Source organism: Trachypithecus francoisi, unplaced genomic scaffold (assembly GCF_009764315.1).
Source record: "Trachypithecus francoisi isolate TF-2019V2 unplaced genomic scaffold, Tfra_2.0 Lachesis_group4, whole genome shotgun sequence".
In the NCBI taxonomy this organism is placed as follows: domain Eukaryota; kingdom Metazoa; phylum Chordata; class Mammalia; order Primates; family Cercopithecidae; genus Trachypithecus; species Trachypithecus francoisi.
This window is the reverse complement of record NW_022681469.1, coordinates 7239112-7256100: the sequence shown is the minus strand read 5'-3', so window position 1 is coordinate 7256100 and position 16989 is coordinate 7239112. Positions and strand designations below refer to the sequence as shown.

The 16989-nt window shown below is 37.4% G+C and overlaps 1 protein-coding gene across 1 annotated transcript in view; it reads right to left on the bottom strand.

The window, feature by feature from the left end:
• The window catches only part of KMT2C (lysine methyltransferase 2C), a 302059-nt gene that overhangs the window by 22090 nt on the left and 262980 nt on the right, over nt 1-16989 (bottom strand). Inside the window, 6 exon segments of the mRNA XM_033193165.1 lie at nt 322-531; nt 3532-5250; nt 8594-8826; nt 10634-10697; nt 12733-12811; nt 15616-15727. Of these exon segments, the coding sequence (XP_033049056.1) occupies nt 322-531; nt 3532-5250; nt 8594-8826; nt 10634-10697; nt 12733-12811; nt 15616-15727 (2417 nt within the window).

Sequence of the window (16989 nt, the reverse complement as noted above, 5' to 3'; positions counted from 1 at the left end):
GAGACAGACTCTCATTCTGTCACCCAGGCTGGAGTGCAGTGGCACAATCTCGGCTCACCGCAACCTCTGCCTCCCAGGCTCAAGCAATTCTCATGCCTCAGCCTTCCAAGTAGCTGGGATTATAGGCGTGTGCCACGACGCCCAGTAAACGTTTGTATTTTTAGTAGAGATGGGGTTTCGCCATGTTGGTCTCGAATTCATGCCTCAAGCAATCCACCTGCCTCAGTCTCCCAAAGTGCTGGGATTACAGGCATGAGCCACCTGCGCCCGGCCTATATCCTTGACTTTTTAAAGGGGCTGCTCTAAATGACTCACCCTCACCTGTTTCAAGTGGGTAAACGTATCGGTGCTAGAGAACATAGCTTGTTTCTCCTCTTCGTCCTTTTTCCTTTTCTTTGAGCGAGGTGCTGCTTTCTCACCCGTCCTCTGAGTCCGTTTGCTTCGCTGTTTCTTGCTTTCACTTCCTCCATCTGTTTTTGGCAACTGGTTGCCACATCCAAAACCACCTTGCATTTGAGCCCCCAAAGTTTGCTAATGTAATTGGAAAGGGTAAAAAATAAGTGAACAATCTGCACATTTGGTTTTTAGTTCATGCTACTTCAATGCCAAGCTATGACGCACCATCCTAACATGCCACTAAAAATTAAATAAGGAGGGAAGATAGAGTGGTGTCAAATGCTGGTTTTCCGAAAATATCATCCTTTTCTTCAAACATTATTCTCAAGTATGGAAATCAGTAAGCTGCAAAGCTTGAGGAAAGAGCAGAACTCATTAGTAAGGCCATAGCCCTTTCTGGCAAAGCATTACCCCTCATGCTGACCTCCCCGGGGCTGGAGCCCCTTATTCCTGCTTACTGACTCCAGAAGGGAAGGAGATGCTTGTAGATGGCTGTAGGAGCCTCTGCATAGTGGTCTTGGTGAGTTATTTTTGGTTCCCCTTAGGAACTAGTGAAATATGAGGTATGCTGAAACAATTCACAGGCTCCATAAAAGCTTTATAGCCTATGCATCTTAGGTGAGAGAACAGACAGCACCACACAACAATAAAAAGAAAAAACAGCGTTTCTTCAAATTAGTTCACAACTATATTTGACTGAAAAATAATGGCCACATACTTAAAGTCAATGGGAGAGAACCTAGATGATAACAAATAAACCTCTTCTTTACATTGATCATTACAAAGTGAGAATAAGCCAAGCCCTGAAAAGGCCTTTAAGGGTAGTTCTATCAATACCTTAAAATACAGGAATATTTTCAGGCTCCATTATTTCTAAATTTAACAGCAATCCTTTGCTATAGACAATTATAGTAGCTGAACTTACTGTAACGAATTCTCCATTGAATCTTTGAGGGTTCTGAAAATTAGTTTCCAGTTATATTCTAAATAGTTTAGCGCATGGATGGCAACATTTTTATGTAAAGAGCCAGATGGTAAATACTGTAAGCCTTTGTAGGCCATATAGCCCCTGGCATAATTACTCAACTCTGCCCTTGTACTTCAAAAGCAGCTATAAACAATTCATACAAAAATGAGCTTGGCTGTGTTCAAAGAAAACTTTTAAAATTCATGGACACGTCTGAATTTTGTGTAATTTTTATGTGTCACAAAATACTACTTTTCCTTAGATTTTTTTCAACCATTTAAAAATGTAAAAGCCATTCTTAGCTCATGGAGGGAGGCGAAAGCAGGCTCAGACTACTCATCTCCAGGCTAGTTCTGTGGCTCTCAAGGGGAGTCTCCAGGGCGGAAGCAGCATCTAGAACTGGTTTAGAAACGCAGATTATCTGGTCCCACCCACACCAACAGAATCAGAAATGCTGGAGCCCAGCAATCTTGGTTTAACAAGCGCTGCTGATGATCCTCACACTTTAGCTTTGAGAATCACCGGCCTACAGCAGTACTTCTCCACCTTCAGATGCACAGGAGTCACCTGGGGATCTTGCTAAGTCTCACGTTCTGAGAAGCAGGTCTGTGGCGGGAGACTGCATGTTACAAAGCTCCCACCCGATGTAGATGCTGCGGATCCCCAAGGACTGCACTTTGAGGGGCAAGAACCTAAAAATTTCTTAATTATCTATGTGTATATATATAGACTTAAATAACTATATACACACATATATACTTATTTATTTAAATCACACTTTAATTGGGGGGGGCCTACATTTTTAAACTTGACATGTGGTTGTTCCCCATAGCATTACACATTCTTATACAGCACGAATTTTAATATAAACATGCTCAAAATGTAGTCTACATCCTTCAAGGAGCTATTTAAATAATGTTAAATGGTACAACAGAAATTGCTATGTGAGAACATGGGCATCAACACATATTTGAGATTGGAAGAGGTGAGAAAGGTATCTGGAAAAAGATGATTCAAGAACTGTGTTTTAAAAGATAAAAATATATTGGCCAGACATATATAAGAAAGGAGAACAGAAGAGGCAGAAGCAGCAGCATGTGGTACACATAGAAGGGTAAAAAGACAGAAGACTACAAGTTATTCAATACTCCTCCGGGTATAAGATGTCTTAGAGAAAGTGGATGGGGACTGTGCTGGAGAGTTGGCTATATTTACTGGTGACAAATAACTGTAAAAGCATAACTGCTAAAATTTACAATAATTACACAGGTCTATTAAGTCAACACTCAATCTTTACTGAATGGTCAAAGGCAAGAAAAAGAGCAACACTTGCAAAAAAGACGAGCTTCATTAACAATCTTAAAATGAAAAAACTGGACAACTAAATATACCACTCCACCCTTAATTAAAATATGAAAATAAAATCCAATTTGAGAAGCTCTCTAGGGACAGCCTTATGAATGCACTGGTAATGGCACTATACGTTCTGAAAGATAAACAGGCAAGAGCTATTCAACAGACCAATTCCCATGACTCAGAAACTCCAGTTTTGGAAATATCTTAATGAAGTTAACTGAAAGGGGAGGGATTCTTGTAAAGGTATATTTACGAGTTAGCTCTTCATAGAAATGAAAAAAAAAAAGCAAATTCAATGTTAATAACTTAAAACTGATAGAAAATTGATACATGGAAAACTACAAAATAGTATCTACATGTAACATTACATTAAGTATCAATACAACACTGTAACACAATAGGTTCCCAGTGTGGTATCCCTAAGAGTGCCAAGGGTATTCATAGGGGTGCATGGGCTATCCTCTATATTTTAAAGAGGTTAATGGAAATTAATCACTTATTTACAATAAAGTACACAGACATTTACTTACTTTGCTTTAGTCATATCAACCAGTTGCTACACATCACGTTACATATGAAATGCCATACATGCCTTTGCTTTTTAAAAAACAGTAAACAAATTATTATTTAATATAGTTTAGATATAAGTAAAAACATGGGTTCCAGAGAGGTAGGAAAGATAAAATAAGAAACGGTCCTTTAGAATAAAAAGGTTGTAGAATAATGTGGAAATATAGTTGTTGGTACTAATCTGCTGTAAGTATAATTTAAAACAAAAGAAAAAAGTTGTCATTTTTATCATTTACACTTACCAGTCCTGCAGCTGGGTTCTGCTTCTCAGCTAGTTTATTATCCTTTGCACAGTCATCTTCTGAACAAATATTGCCCTCAGGTTTTTGATTCAAAAGAGAAGATGACTTTTTATTTTTCAACAAGTGTTTCAGAAGTTCATTCCCTGAGTCTCCTTTGGCAGCAGGGGCCCCAACAGAATGGGGAGGACTCTGTGTTGAGGAGACAGGACAGGCTACAGCATTTCCTTCTACCTTACTACCACTCTGTTCCTCCAATTTAGGCTCCTCTTGGCCCGGGCATGACTCTGTCTCAGGCTTTTCCAGTTTTATCTCTTCTGTTTTGGCAGGGGTTTCCACGGAGAGCTTATCTACTTCTGAATTTGCATAAGTCTGTTGATTTGGAGCTGCTTGTGAGAAATCACTATTGGGCAGTTTGTTCTCTACTTCTGTACATAGCTGGCCTGCTGCCATACTGGGAGTGGATGGGCCAACTGGTTCCACCGACTCTTGGTCGGCCTGTTGAGGAAGCTCACTGGGTGTGCTCACTGCAGGAGTAGAGGTAGTTTCTGAGATGCTTGGAGTCGGTGGAGCAGTTATATCTGAATGGGGAGTTGATGGAGCCTTGGTGGATTCTGCATCATCATCTCTTTTCTTTTTTCTTGTTCTTTTCTTTTTCCCTTTTTCCTCTGGGATTATATCAGAATACAACTGAATGAGTGATTGGGTTGATGCCGGGTAACTGTGTCCATGGGTTATAGTAGAATCTTGGCCACATGGGAGACTGCTATTAGCTACTGGAGGTGCTGCTGGTAAAGCAGGTGTAAAAGAAGGCCTCACTGGAGACTGTTGGAAGCTGGTCCCAGAAAGATTTCCATGTCCCTGCTTAACAGAAGAAAAATTTGGGCTTCCAACAGGGATTGATGGTGAATCAGGAACAAATGAAGGAGGTCCTACCTGCCTTCGCTCATTAGTCTGCATGAAAGTTTGGGTGGAGGGTGAATTAATCGATCCTTGTTGTATATTCTGTTGCTGTAAAACCTGTCCCATTTGCTGTTGGTGTTGTGGAGACTGCTGAAGGGGTCTTGGAGGTTGCATAAAATCGCAAGGTAAGTCGGAACTGTAGAAGGGAATCTGGGACACAGATGTCCTACTACTACTTATCTCAGAGCCCACCATGCCATGCTGCTCCATTTCCATCCTCTGCTGCAAAGCTCTTTGTCTGTCTACTTCTTGCATGAGTTGGATCCGTTGTCTCTCTTGCTGTTCTCGTAAACGTTCCTTACGTTCCCGTTCTTGAAAACTTTCACTAAAGGGATTATTGTCATCAAATTCTACCCGAGGTGGTGGTCCAGTCTGTGGATTTGCATTTGAGACTGTCCCTGGCGCTGGTGTACAAGTTTTTATTGGTAACTGGGCAATTGGGGGTTGAATTCTAGGAGGATTGAGGGGCAGGTGGGCAGGAGCAGTGTTGGGTTGCCATCCAGGTAAATTAGGCATTCTAACAGGGCTGGTATGGCCAGAAATAACTGTTGTGTGCTGCTGGTGCTGAAGCTGCTGTGGCACCATGGGAAAGGAGGGTTGGCTCATGGTGGGTGGAGTGGCACCTGGAATTAGGGGTGGCTGGGGCTGGACACTGGGCATCATGGTAGGTGGGGCCATCGCACACTGCTGCTGCTGTTGCTGCTGTTTGATCCGATAATCTTCAATCAATTCAGCATGTTCTTTCTGTTGTTTACGAATCTGGAATAACAAAATGCCTCATTACTCATTTACATACAGCACAGGTATTGAAGTAAAACACTGGCTGATGACTTTGGTTGAGGTTATACAGAGGGCAGTTTGGCCCTGTAGAAGCAAACATATTTTGCTTGGGTAACTGCAAAAGTCACAAAAAAGTTGAACTGATGAGCCTTAACTAACGACTATCAATCTTTCTTTAACAATAGGATTTTTATAAAGTTATCTGTAAAAGCGCTTCACATATGAAATATCAAAAACGGTTTTGTAAAATAAGTATTAAAATCTTACGGTGAAACTCATATATACTATTTATACTATACATCAAAAATATACAATAAAAAAAGTTACACAAGCAGCTAATTTTGATGTCCTAGAAATTACATCAATACACAATGTTAGAATAACAGATTTAACTCAAACTTGAATCATTTAAATATGTTAAGATTTCATTTCTTAAATATATAAATTGTACATTTTAAGACAAGATGAATTACCAGCATGAGTATCACACCACCCGCCCAGATGAAAAAGACTAAGTTTATAGAACACTTTCAATTTAACGGCTAACACTCAAATTGTAATTTCTGAAATCTATACAAGCACCGAGGTAGTATTTTGAATAGTCTGTAAATAGTCTCTTTTTTTTTTTTTTGAGACGGAATCTCGCTCTGTCGCCCAGGCTAGAATGCGGTGGCACGATCTCAGCTTATTGCACGCTCCACCTCCCAGGTCCATGCCATTCTCCTGCCTCAGCCTCCCGAGTAGATAGGACTACAGGCACCCACCACCATGCCTGGCTAATTTTTTGTGTTTTTAATAGAGACGGGGTTTCACCACGTTAGCCAGGATGCTCTCCATCTCCTGACCTCGAGATCTGCCCGCCTCGGCCTCCCAAAGTGCTGGGATTACAGGCGCGGGCCATCACGCCTGGCAAAAGTCTCTTAATATAACAGCTGAGTAATATCAATTAATTCATTCCAAAAACCTTTGTGTCCCAATGTGCTCAATACTACAGACCAAATATCAATCAAAATGGAATCTATGTTCCAGAGGACCTCACCATCTCATTCAGCAAGCTAGGGAAAGAAGGAATGCAAAATGATGTGTATATCTTTCAACATCATTCAATTTTTAGACAAATATGCTAATATGCTAAACCCAGGAGTTCTAATCGTTTTTCAAAGTATTTTCTTGGGTTCCCCAGGTAAACCAATATTTTCTGCAAATAATGGTGTTTGATCTCTTCTTCAACAGTTGTGTAATGCCTATTTTATTTTCTTATTTTATTTTCTTATTTTTCCTGGCCAGTTTACTGGTTAGAACTGAGAAATTACCATTGGTTGGTGAAGTAGTAAGAAAGTACAGAAAGCACCTCTAACAGCATCTGAGATATATAAGGTGGTCATCCATGTCTTTCCCATGATATTTTATAATACTTTTTAAAACATTACCATCGACTGCTTATCTTAATATGATTACACTGGATCTTTGGCAACTATGTAATAGATGATGTACCCCATTTTTCAAGTATTAGCTTCTAAATAGGATTTGATCCATGGATATGCAAAAATTAGGCCCTTATCAAAAGACCTTGTACAGATATGCCAGAAGGCAATAAAGTGCTAAAAAAAAAAAAAAAAACTTTATTAAACATATCTTTACAAGAATATTAACCTACAGTAAACATGAACCCAGAGAGTAGATTTAAAGAGAAAAGAAAACTTTCATTCTGGAATAATCCTAGTTTTAAACAATTGGAATTATAATCACCTTATTGTTGGTACCTTATTGTGGTAGCTGCGGTTTGAAGATAAGACACTTGAGTCCAAATCCCTAATCTAATAGTTATGAGCAAACATATACAGTGGGGGTGTTTTTGGGGATTTTTTTTTTTTTTTTTTTGAGACGGAGTTTCACTCCTGTTGCCCAGGCTGCAGTACAATGGCGCAATCTCGGCTCACTACAGCCTCCACCTCAAGGGTTCAAGCAATTCTCCTGCCCCAACCTCCCAAGCAGCTGGGATTACAGGTGCCTGCCACCATCCCTGGATAATTTTTTGCATTTTTAGTAGAGATGGGTTTCACCATGTTGGCCACGCTGGTCTCGAACTCCTGGCCTCAGGTGATCCGTCCGCCTCGGCTTCCCAAAGTGCTGGGATGACAGGCGTGAGCCACCACACCCGGCCACATGTACACAGTGTTTATAACCTCTACAATGAATCAGTTTGTAAAAAAATGGTGATAATAATAACTCCTTCAGAAAGTTGTAGATAAGACAAGATAAGTGGAAGTGCTTCCTACAGTGTTCATTACAGAGAGTACTCACATCTTTTTTTTTTTTTTTTTTTTGAGATGGAGTCTCACTCTGTTGCCAGGCTGGAGTACAGTGGCACAAGATCGGCTCACCACAACCTCTGACTCCTTAGGTCAAGGGATTCTCCTGTCTCAGCCTCCCAAGTAGCTGGGATTACAGGCACATGCCACCATACTTAGCTAATTTTTGTATTTTTAGTAGAGACAGGGTTTCACCATGTTGGCCAGCCTGGTCTCAAACTCCTGACCTCAAGTGATCCACCCACCTCGGCCTCCCAAAGTGCTGGAACTACAGGTATGAGCCACCGTGCCTGAACTGAACCTAACTTTTTAATTTACTTGGGTAAATATACCTAGGAGTTGGCTCTGAAACCATTTTGTACACTATTATTGTTTTATTTTAAATAAAATGTTTACGTGTTTCTTCTTTTCCAGTATATTATTCAGTTTGAACATTCTGATAAACATCTGGTTTATTACAGAAGATAATGGCAAAAGGATTTTATTTTTCTAGAATGAGTCCTTCACGTAAGATATACCAATGTATTTTAAGACCAAACCATTAAGAAATAATAATAATATCAACTTCAAGTAAACAAAAATACTTCCTGGGCCCCCAATTCTTATTCCCAACTAAACCCAGTATCCCCTCATGAGCTCGGTCCTCAGTTAAGTTGAATACTCTCAATGATGTATAATAGAAACATGGTCTTTGCAGTGATTTCTTAGTGCAGAAAAAACAACATCTCTAAGTCTGAAAATAGTTCTTCGAAGTTGAAATTATAAGACTCAATCTCCGTTGTGTCATTTATTGAGTATGTGCTGTGACCATCACTCTAAGTAAATGATTGGAGCTGTTATGGCTGCAGTTCCTAAGGGGTCTCAGAGATGTCACTTCTTGGCAATGTACTTTTAATGCCATTTACTACTAGTCAAAAAAAATCACTAGTCAAAGTCACTAATGAATGACATACCAAAACATTCTACTCATTAATTGTTGGTACTTTCTATTTTGCAAACCTATTTATTACCTGTTCTAGCTGTTTCTGAACCATGCTTTGCTGTTCAGTAACATGCTTGAGTTGTTCTGCATCTTCCTCTGGAAATTCACGCCCAGCTTTCTTGGCGGTACGTTGTTTAGCTGAAAGGGCCTTCTTAGATTTTCTATGAGCACCAATTTGTTCTTCAAGATACTTCTGCTGCATTTGAAGCAGCTGTTGGGTCTCCTGGAGCCACTCTTCATACTGCTTACGCTGTGAATCATCTGAAGAAAAATTAAAATTCAGTTGTGTTAATTTTCTAAAGGGTCCAACACTATAATAAGCTACACAAATCTATTTTGTAAGGCAGTAGTTTCACCATGACCATATAATAGGGAATTTGAAACCACAATACTAAATATTAGACCATTATGTAATAAAATATCAGATTTTAGAAAAATATTTAATTGAGGAATATACATTCTTAAGATGCTGGTTAACTTAGCCCTTATAAATATTACAAATCCAATCTTGGAAAAGCAGAAGACTTATGTAATGAAATTCTCTTTTTTTACTAAACAAATTCTCTAACCCACAAGCCAAACTACATACTAAGGTATACAGGCATTTTATGAATACAACTTTACAGATTTTGAAGAGACAAAGACATATCCCATTAAGGTCGAGTGCATAGACTAGGAAATCACTTCCCATGTTCATTTTTCTGAGTTTATAAGTTCTTTCCTACTTCTTAGTAACGAAAAAATATTCTAAATGGAGAGAAAGGGAACCCAGAATGTTTTAGAAGGGAATAATTTAAAGTCTATGACTTATAAAGGAAATCCATAAGTTGAAAACATTGGTAATTATTATTTTGCAGTTTACATTTTTTAAAATAAGGGGAGGGAAGAGTTAACCAAGCAAAATATTTTCTACTTTTACAACTGCCATTAATTCTCCCCAAATGGTTATATCTCTTCTTTTTGTACCAATATTCTCTTCTTTATTCTTTAAGGGCACTTTACTTCATTGACACCAAGTCCAAGGGGGGGGGAAAAAAAGTCATCGTATGTAGTGAAATTCTGAATATACCTTTTTGACTCACTACAAGACAAAGAAATGAATAAATACATTTCTAAGAAGGACATTCGCTGAAAATAACATCAATGATAACAGAATATTGTCATACATTAAGAATCCAACCAAAGCCAATGGGCACAATAAAGCCAGAAAAAGCCAGTTGGTATAGTTGTTTACTTGTTTTTAACGCAAATATGTATTCAAATTATAATAACAATTAATGTAGGGGGAATTGCAAAAGGTCAGACTTTGGGTTTGTTCCTAAACCCAGAAGTTCCAGTACATGTATGAACTTGAAATCTAGTCTACTAAATTTGAAGGGCATTTTTTAAGAACAGGCTTTTTCACAAGATTTCAGAAGTTCTGCTTCTGGTAGAATGAGACCTACCGCAAGGAAAGCCTTTCTGGTTTCTGGAACCAGGAGAGCAGAGGTGAGCAAAATGAAAAATAATGGTGAAAAAAAAGTTAGCTAAACAGTCTGAAGATTTCAGAAAGGTTCAGTTTGGGGAGAACTTTAAACACTATCCTGAACCACCTTGGGACCCCTGCAAATAACTAGAAAGGATTCAGGGGCACCTTGCATACCTGACCTTTACACCATGCTGCTAACCCAACTTACTGCTAAGTATAATCCCTTTGTTTTTCCCATTTAGTGTCCTTGTCACTTAGGAAGACAGTTCTTACAGCAAAACGTGATTTAATTCTACAGATTGTAAAGTGCCCAATCTATATACAAAAACAGCAACAACAATATTGAAGAGAATGGGGAAGATGGTTTTTCTGTATTAAAATACTTTTCTGTAACTATAATTCTTCATGCACAGTGAAAAAAGCAATGAAAACACACGCCTTGAAGAAGAGTTGCCTAATAGGGCAGTGATGTTTAATAAGACAGGAGGGCACCTGGGCTTGAACTGGTGTACCTACACTCACTTCAGGTTTAGAACAGCACACATAAGAGTGCAGACAAGCAATCCCCAGAAAACATTAACTTATTAGATTTATACTTACTGACAAAGCCTGGACCAAAATTTGGAGGATTAGGCCTAGAAATCTGATGTGTTATACTGCCATCCTAAAATAAGTAAAATTTACAAATATGTTTATTCCACATTTCAGTCAAAGGGGGGAAAAAACTTTAAAAGAAAGAAAGAAAAAGAAATGGAAGAAAAAACCCTTTAATTTCCTAAGATATCTTTTAAAGTTTTGATTTTTATAAAAAGTAGAATGAATTTAGTGGTGGCAACCTAATTCTGAATTCTTACTACTATCTCTGAACTATTACATTGTCTAGATTTGGGCTGAAAACAATTATACTTGAGGTAAAGGATTATTCATCAGAAACATAATACAGGGCAAATCAATTACTGCTAACACTAAGCTAGAGATCCACATAAAAAAATCTCACTTTTTGATGAAGTTTACCTGGTTTCTTCTTCAATCAAACACAAGTTCCAGATTGACTAAATGCCACTCCACAGGATGGTTATTTATTAAAAAAAAACTAATGTCTCTAACACGCACAAATATAAAAGAAAAATCTGTTAATAAAAATATCAGTCTTATTTTCTACACACACCTGTAGTCCCAGCTGCTTGGGAGGCTGAGGTAGTAGGATCGCTTGAGCCCAGCTGTTTGAGGCCAGCCTGGGCAACACAGCAAGATCCTGTCCCTAAAACATAAAAAAATTAAAAAATTAAAAAGTATTTAGTTTTATTTTTGAGTTAAAAGTCTTATTTCTTCCTGGTGACTGAACAAGCAGTTATTAATCTCACAAGTCCCTGATAATTACCTGACAAATTAATGTTGAAAAATGTTTATCCAGTTGTCACAAGTTCTCCTTAACATGAGCTGTATACAAGGTAATAATTATAAACTATACTAGCAGCCAGAATGTATTGTGTGCAATCTTCACAATACTGCCAAGCAGTTGGTTTAACATTTGACAGATTAAAAAACAAGAGGCTAAAGAATTTACCCAAAGTTGCACAGTAAATTCATAGTGGAACTAGAATTTCTTTAAAAAACTCAGCTATAAAGGCTATGCTTTTCCCATTATATCAAATGGTTTGTTTCCTCTTTTAATAATGAGAAGAATATAATTATCAGCATAATAAATCCAAAGCATAACTGGCAGGGCAAGGAAGAAAACAGGACATATACTATAGTAGGTCGCTCCCTTTTTTAAAAAAAAAAAATCATTGACAAAAATACTACATAAGTTTTACTTCCCCAGATACTGCTTAAGAATATAGCATATCTTTCAACAAGGATGGGAAGAAAAACGGGAAAAAACAAATATAGCATATTGTTTTCTAGTTGTTTTTTTGTTTTGTTTTGTTTGTTTTTTTTGAGATAAAGTCTCACTCTGTCACCCAAGTTGGAGGGCAGTGGCACAATCTCGGCTCACTGCAATCTGCCTCCTGGGTTCAAGCGATTCTCCTGCCTCAGCCTCCCAAGTAGCTGGGACTATAGGTGCACGCCACCACGCCTGGCTAATTTTTGTATTTTTAGTAGAGATGGGGTTTCACTATATTGGTCAGGCTGGTCTCGAACTGCTGACCTCATAATTCGCCCATCTCAGCCCCCCAAAGTGCTGGGATTACAGGCGTAAGCCACTGAGCCCAGCCGTTTTCTAGTATTTACAGAAGTTTTACATTTTCAATATAATGGGTTTAATTCTAAAATGCAGGACATGAAAATGTCCTTCTGGAGTTAAAAATAAGTAAATAAAAGTAAAACCAAGAGTCCTGAGCACTTGGTTTTCCCATCAAGTGACTTTTTACCCTTAGGTATATAAATCCTTTTCAGAAATCATAGCCAATTTTTTTAACCTTAATTTGTCTTTTGTTTAAAAAGCAATAAAATGTCTTTTTGGTTATTTTTGGCTGTTCTGATAATATGTCTTGGCAGTCTTCTAAGGCTACTATTTAGGTTGGTGCAAAAGTAATTGCGGTTTTTGCCATTGGCAAATAGCATATGGCGAAAACCGCAATTACTTTTGCACAAACCTACTACTACTCTCTAGCAGGGGCCTTACTATAAAGCATGAGTTTGCTAGAAAACAGAAAAGTGTGCATTCTAGAGTGACTCATTACAGGCAGTGTTACCTGAGGAATGGCTTGTGGTCCAAGGTTCTGTCCTTCACTATTCTGGGTTCCAGTTACCGCCTGGCCCATAAAAGGGAACCTGTCAAAACAGGGGACACAAGTATCAAATTATGAGTGTTTAGAAATTATTAATATTTATTAAAAACTATATTAGGTGCTTAACAGTTTTCTCTTCCAGAGAAGAGCAGTGGCAATTTCTTCTTCATCAAAACACTAAAGCCCTACCTTTCACGTACTGAGCAGATGTGATCCTCACTGTAACTCTATGAGGTGTGTGCTCTTAGCACCCTCATGTTACTTATGATGAAAGTAAGATTCAGAGATATTCCGTAACCTTCCCCACAAGGACTAGTAGGGCTGCAATAAGAAGCTAGCTAAGCTGACTCTAGAGGTTTTACCCTCTATTATGTGCCTCACTCTACCTTACAATAAAATGAATTCTAGCCTTCAGAATAAAAATAAACTGATTTAGTTTTATAACATAAACTCTAAGAAAATGTTTTCTCATTCCAATCTTTATTAAAAACTAATTGGCAGCTTAGCTATTTTATATTCTAAAACAAAAGATATTTCCCAATTTAAGAATTTTCATATATTTTCATACATTTCTATATCTAATGTTAGAGCAAATCAAAAACTGACCACTGGCCAAGATGAGTCTGCATGGTTAAACGTATTTAGAGAAATGTTACTCATTCTAATTAAAACAATAAAAACTTCACAGAAGCATTACTGCTGACATGAAAATATTTCCTCTGGCATTATCAAAAGCTTTAATATATCAAGATACACACACAATTTTCAAAATGTATTCCAAATGCTGTATATTACTATTTAAGTACTATTAGGATATAGAATATGTTTTTAAGTTTTTTTACTCAGGTTTTTCATTCATCTATCACCCTACCCTCTGCTACAGGTCTGGTCTAAATGATCTTCTAATCCAAACGCCATACATGGTCTATCATCCTAACTCAACGTATCACACTACTCTAAGGAGGAACTATCACTTCCATTTCTACAAAGCAGTCAGTAGAACGGAAAGCCATCTACCTGATGCATGACTAATGTATCTAACTGGAGGACACACGATGCTGAAAGAGCATCAGATGCTGGAAGGTCTCAAATTCTGAGGTCCATATTTAAAACTAAGTGCTGGTCAGGCGTGGTGGCTCCTGCCTGTAATCCCAGCACTTTGGGAGGCCGAGGCAGGTGGATCACCTGAGGTCAGGAGTTCAAGACCAGCCTGGCCAACATGGTGAAACCCCGTCTCTACTAAAAATACAAAAATTAGCTGGGCATGGTGGCACGTGCCTGTAATCCCAGCTACTCCAGAGGCTGATGCAGGAGAATCACTTGAACCCCAGAGGTGAAGGCTACAGTGAGCCAAGATCATGCCATTGCACTCTATCCCGGGCAAAAAGAGCAAAACTCCATCTCAAAAACAAAAACAAAAGCAAAAAAAAACCTAAGTGCTAAATAAAACTCAGCATTTCCTTCTGTTTTGAATAAACATAGAAACTACAATATTATTAGCAGTACCACGGCTACCACCAATAGAAGACAGATTATTTTCCTATCAAGTGTTGCAGGCACCTAATAGATTAGTTATATTCATCATTACTTTTAAATTATGGTTTATTGCTAATTTGTTAATTAAGGAGCATATATACTATAAATTATATTTTAATAACTATATTTCAAGTATAATCATTTCCTTTGTAATACTATGTTTTTAATTTTCTGCATATAAAACATTCTGAGAATTTCAAAGGCTTTACTGGAATCCAAAAAGATTCAAGACATAAAACAGGAACCTCTATGACAGACAAATAGTGTTAATAAGTATTGCTCAGTAATGAAAATCATTGGAAACCACTATCTCTACTTTGATCTCAAAAATGCTTAACCATGTCCAAAGTATCTCAACAACTGAACAGAACTATACCGTTAAGAATTCAAATTTCTTTGAAATATATACATCTTAAATTCATGCAAATTTTATATTCAATTCTATAATCATCCACATTTCTTTTTATATAAAAGTTTTTCAACAAGATAATTAGACTAAATTGAGGCTTTATGCTTACTTTATTGACAGAGGTTCTCATATAGTAATACACATAAGCCTCATTCATGAAGATTGCTAAAAATACAGACACACAGGCAACCATCTCCAGATAATTCTTATTTAGTATGTCTGCAGTAGAGCAAAAGAATCTGCATTTTTTAAAAAATTACCACATAATTCTCATGGTGGTCCATGATCAAAATTTAAGAAACAGTGCCCTGTGGTTAATAACCCTTAGAGGGCATAATTTCAAAAATTCAGATATTGAAATACATCCTATTGTCTTATTGAATGTATAATTTCTATTTTCCTCCTAAGAGAGAAAAGACAAAAGTCTGTAACTCTTAACTTCCAAGTGTCCTCTCCTCTTATCTATTCCTTGTAACTTTATTTTTCTGATTCAAAACCAGTTTGGGAACATTTTATTTTAGAGCTGAATTTATAGTTGCCTTAATCACTTAGTGTCTTAACTGAAAAAAATCTTAATTAACATGAACAATTGTAAAGGTATTTAAAAGAGCACAAACTTAAATACCTTGAGGAATCAGGAAAGCCAATCTTCTAAATCTTTTTCAGATGTTTTACGTTTACCATCCTTTAGACTAATGCTCTTACACTGGTTCTTACACTAATTTCTTACATTGGCATAGCATTTTATATCTGATCATATCGAGCTGATACCATGACAACTTAAATAGTATTGTTCATTCCTAAAACAAGGGCTTTCAATTTTCTGTATGTGTTTTTTTAAACTAGTAATGATTTCATGAATGTCTAGATGCCCAGTAAGAACCATCAGCCCCTCCACCTACCTGCTCATCACCATTGGTGGCATGCCCAGATTGTTTTGTGCCATCACTTTATTTATGCCTTTAAGGGCCACCATTTTGGCTTTCATTATCGGATCTGTAATTGCATCAAAATCTAGAAAAGAAATATAAAGTTACTTATTTCATAGTAATTGGTTCAAGGTAATTCAAATATCACAAGCATTATGTAATCTGCAGGCTCTTAAACTTTTATTATTTAATAATCATTACAGATTTCTGAGATGGCAATCTTATCCTGGGTTTAATCACATCTCAGTAGTTCTTAGATGAATCATGCTTTAATACCTTAGTCCTGCAGGAATTAAAACAAAAAGTCAAATTTAAGGGAGATTATAAGCAATCATCCAAACTAATGCAATTAATTCCCTTTCATCCAAACTTTTGCAATGCTAATCAGAATGGTTTCTTCAGTAAATATAACATCACAAATAAGAATTTGCAATACTAAGGAATTCTACTAAATTAGTTATCACTCTTAAAGGAAAAATGTACCAATTTCTTAAGGGTATACCCTCACAATAAGAAGCTACTAAGAAAAAACCTATTTGCATCTAAATGAAAAAAAAGGAAGCAAAATGATGAAATTGGGGATATATAAAATGGAATGTCAATTTTATTATTTAGAATAAGACATATTGCTTAGACATGTGCCCTTTGATTGCTAATTCTTCTTCTTAGAGGCACTGAGGCATTCTGACTGCATTGCTTTTGTTGTTTTAGAATCAGTAAACCATCAGAAACAAGTTAAAGAGGTTTATATAGCAAAAAATTGCCCAGCATTTGTCATACACAAAAGGACAGTAAAAAGCTTTATTTCTATCATAATTTTCTTCAATTCATCCCTCCATGACTGACAACATATGGCAACAATGGTTGGAATGTAGGAACTAACAAGACAACTAGGTTCTATTAAACAATTCCATAAATAATAGAATTGAGGGAAGTTCGTAACCCAGTTTTGAATCTCTTAATTTACCTGGAAAGAATCTAAAACTCTTCATTGCTTTCTTTCTTTTTTTTTTTGAGACGGAGTCTCGCTCTGTCGCCCAGGCTGGAGTGCAATGGCGCCATCTTGCCTCAGTGCAACATCCACCTCCCAGGTTCACGCCATTCTCCTGCCTATGCCTCCCGAATAGGTGGGACTACAGGCGAGCACTGCTATGCCCAGCTAATTTTTTGGGGTTTTAAAAAAATTATTATACTTTAAGTTCTGGGATACTTGTGCAGAACGTGCTGGTTTGTTATACAGGTATACACGTGCCATGGTGGTTTGCTGCACCCATCAACCCGTCATCTACATTAGGTATTTCTCCTAATGCTATCCATCCCCTAGCCCCTAATCCAAGACAGGCCCGG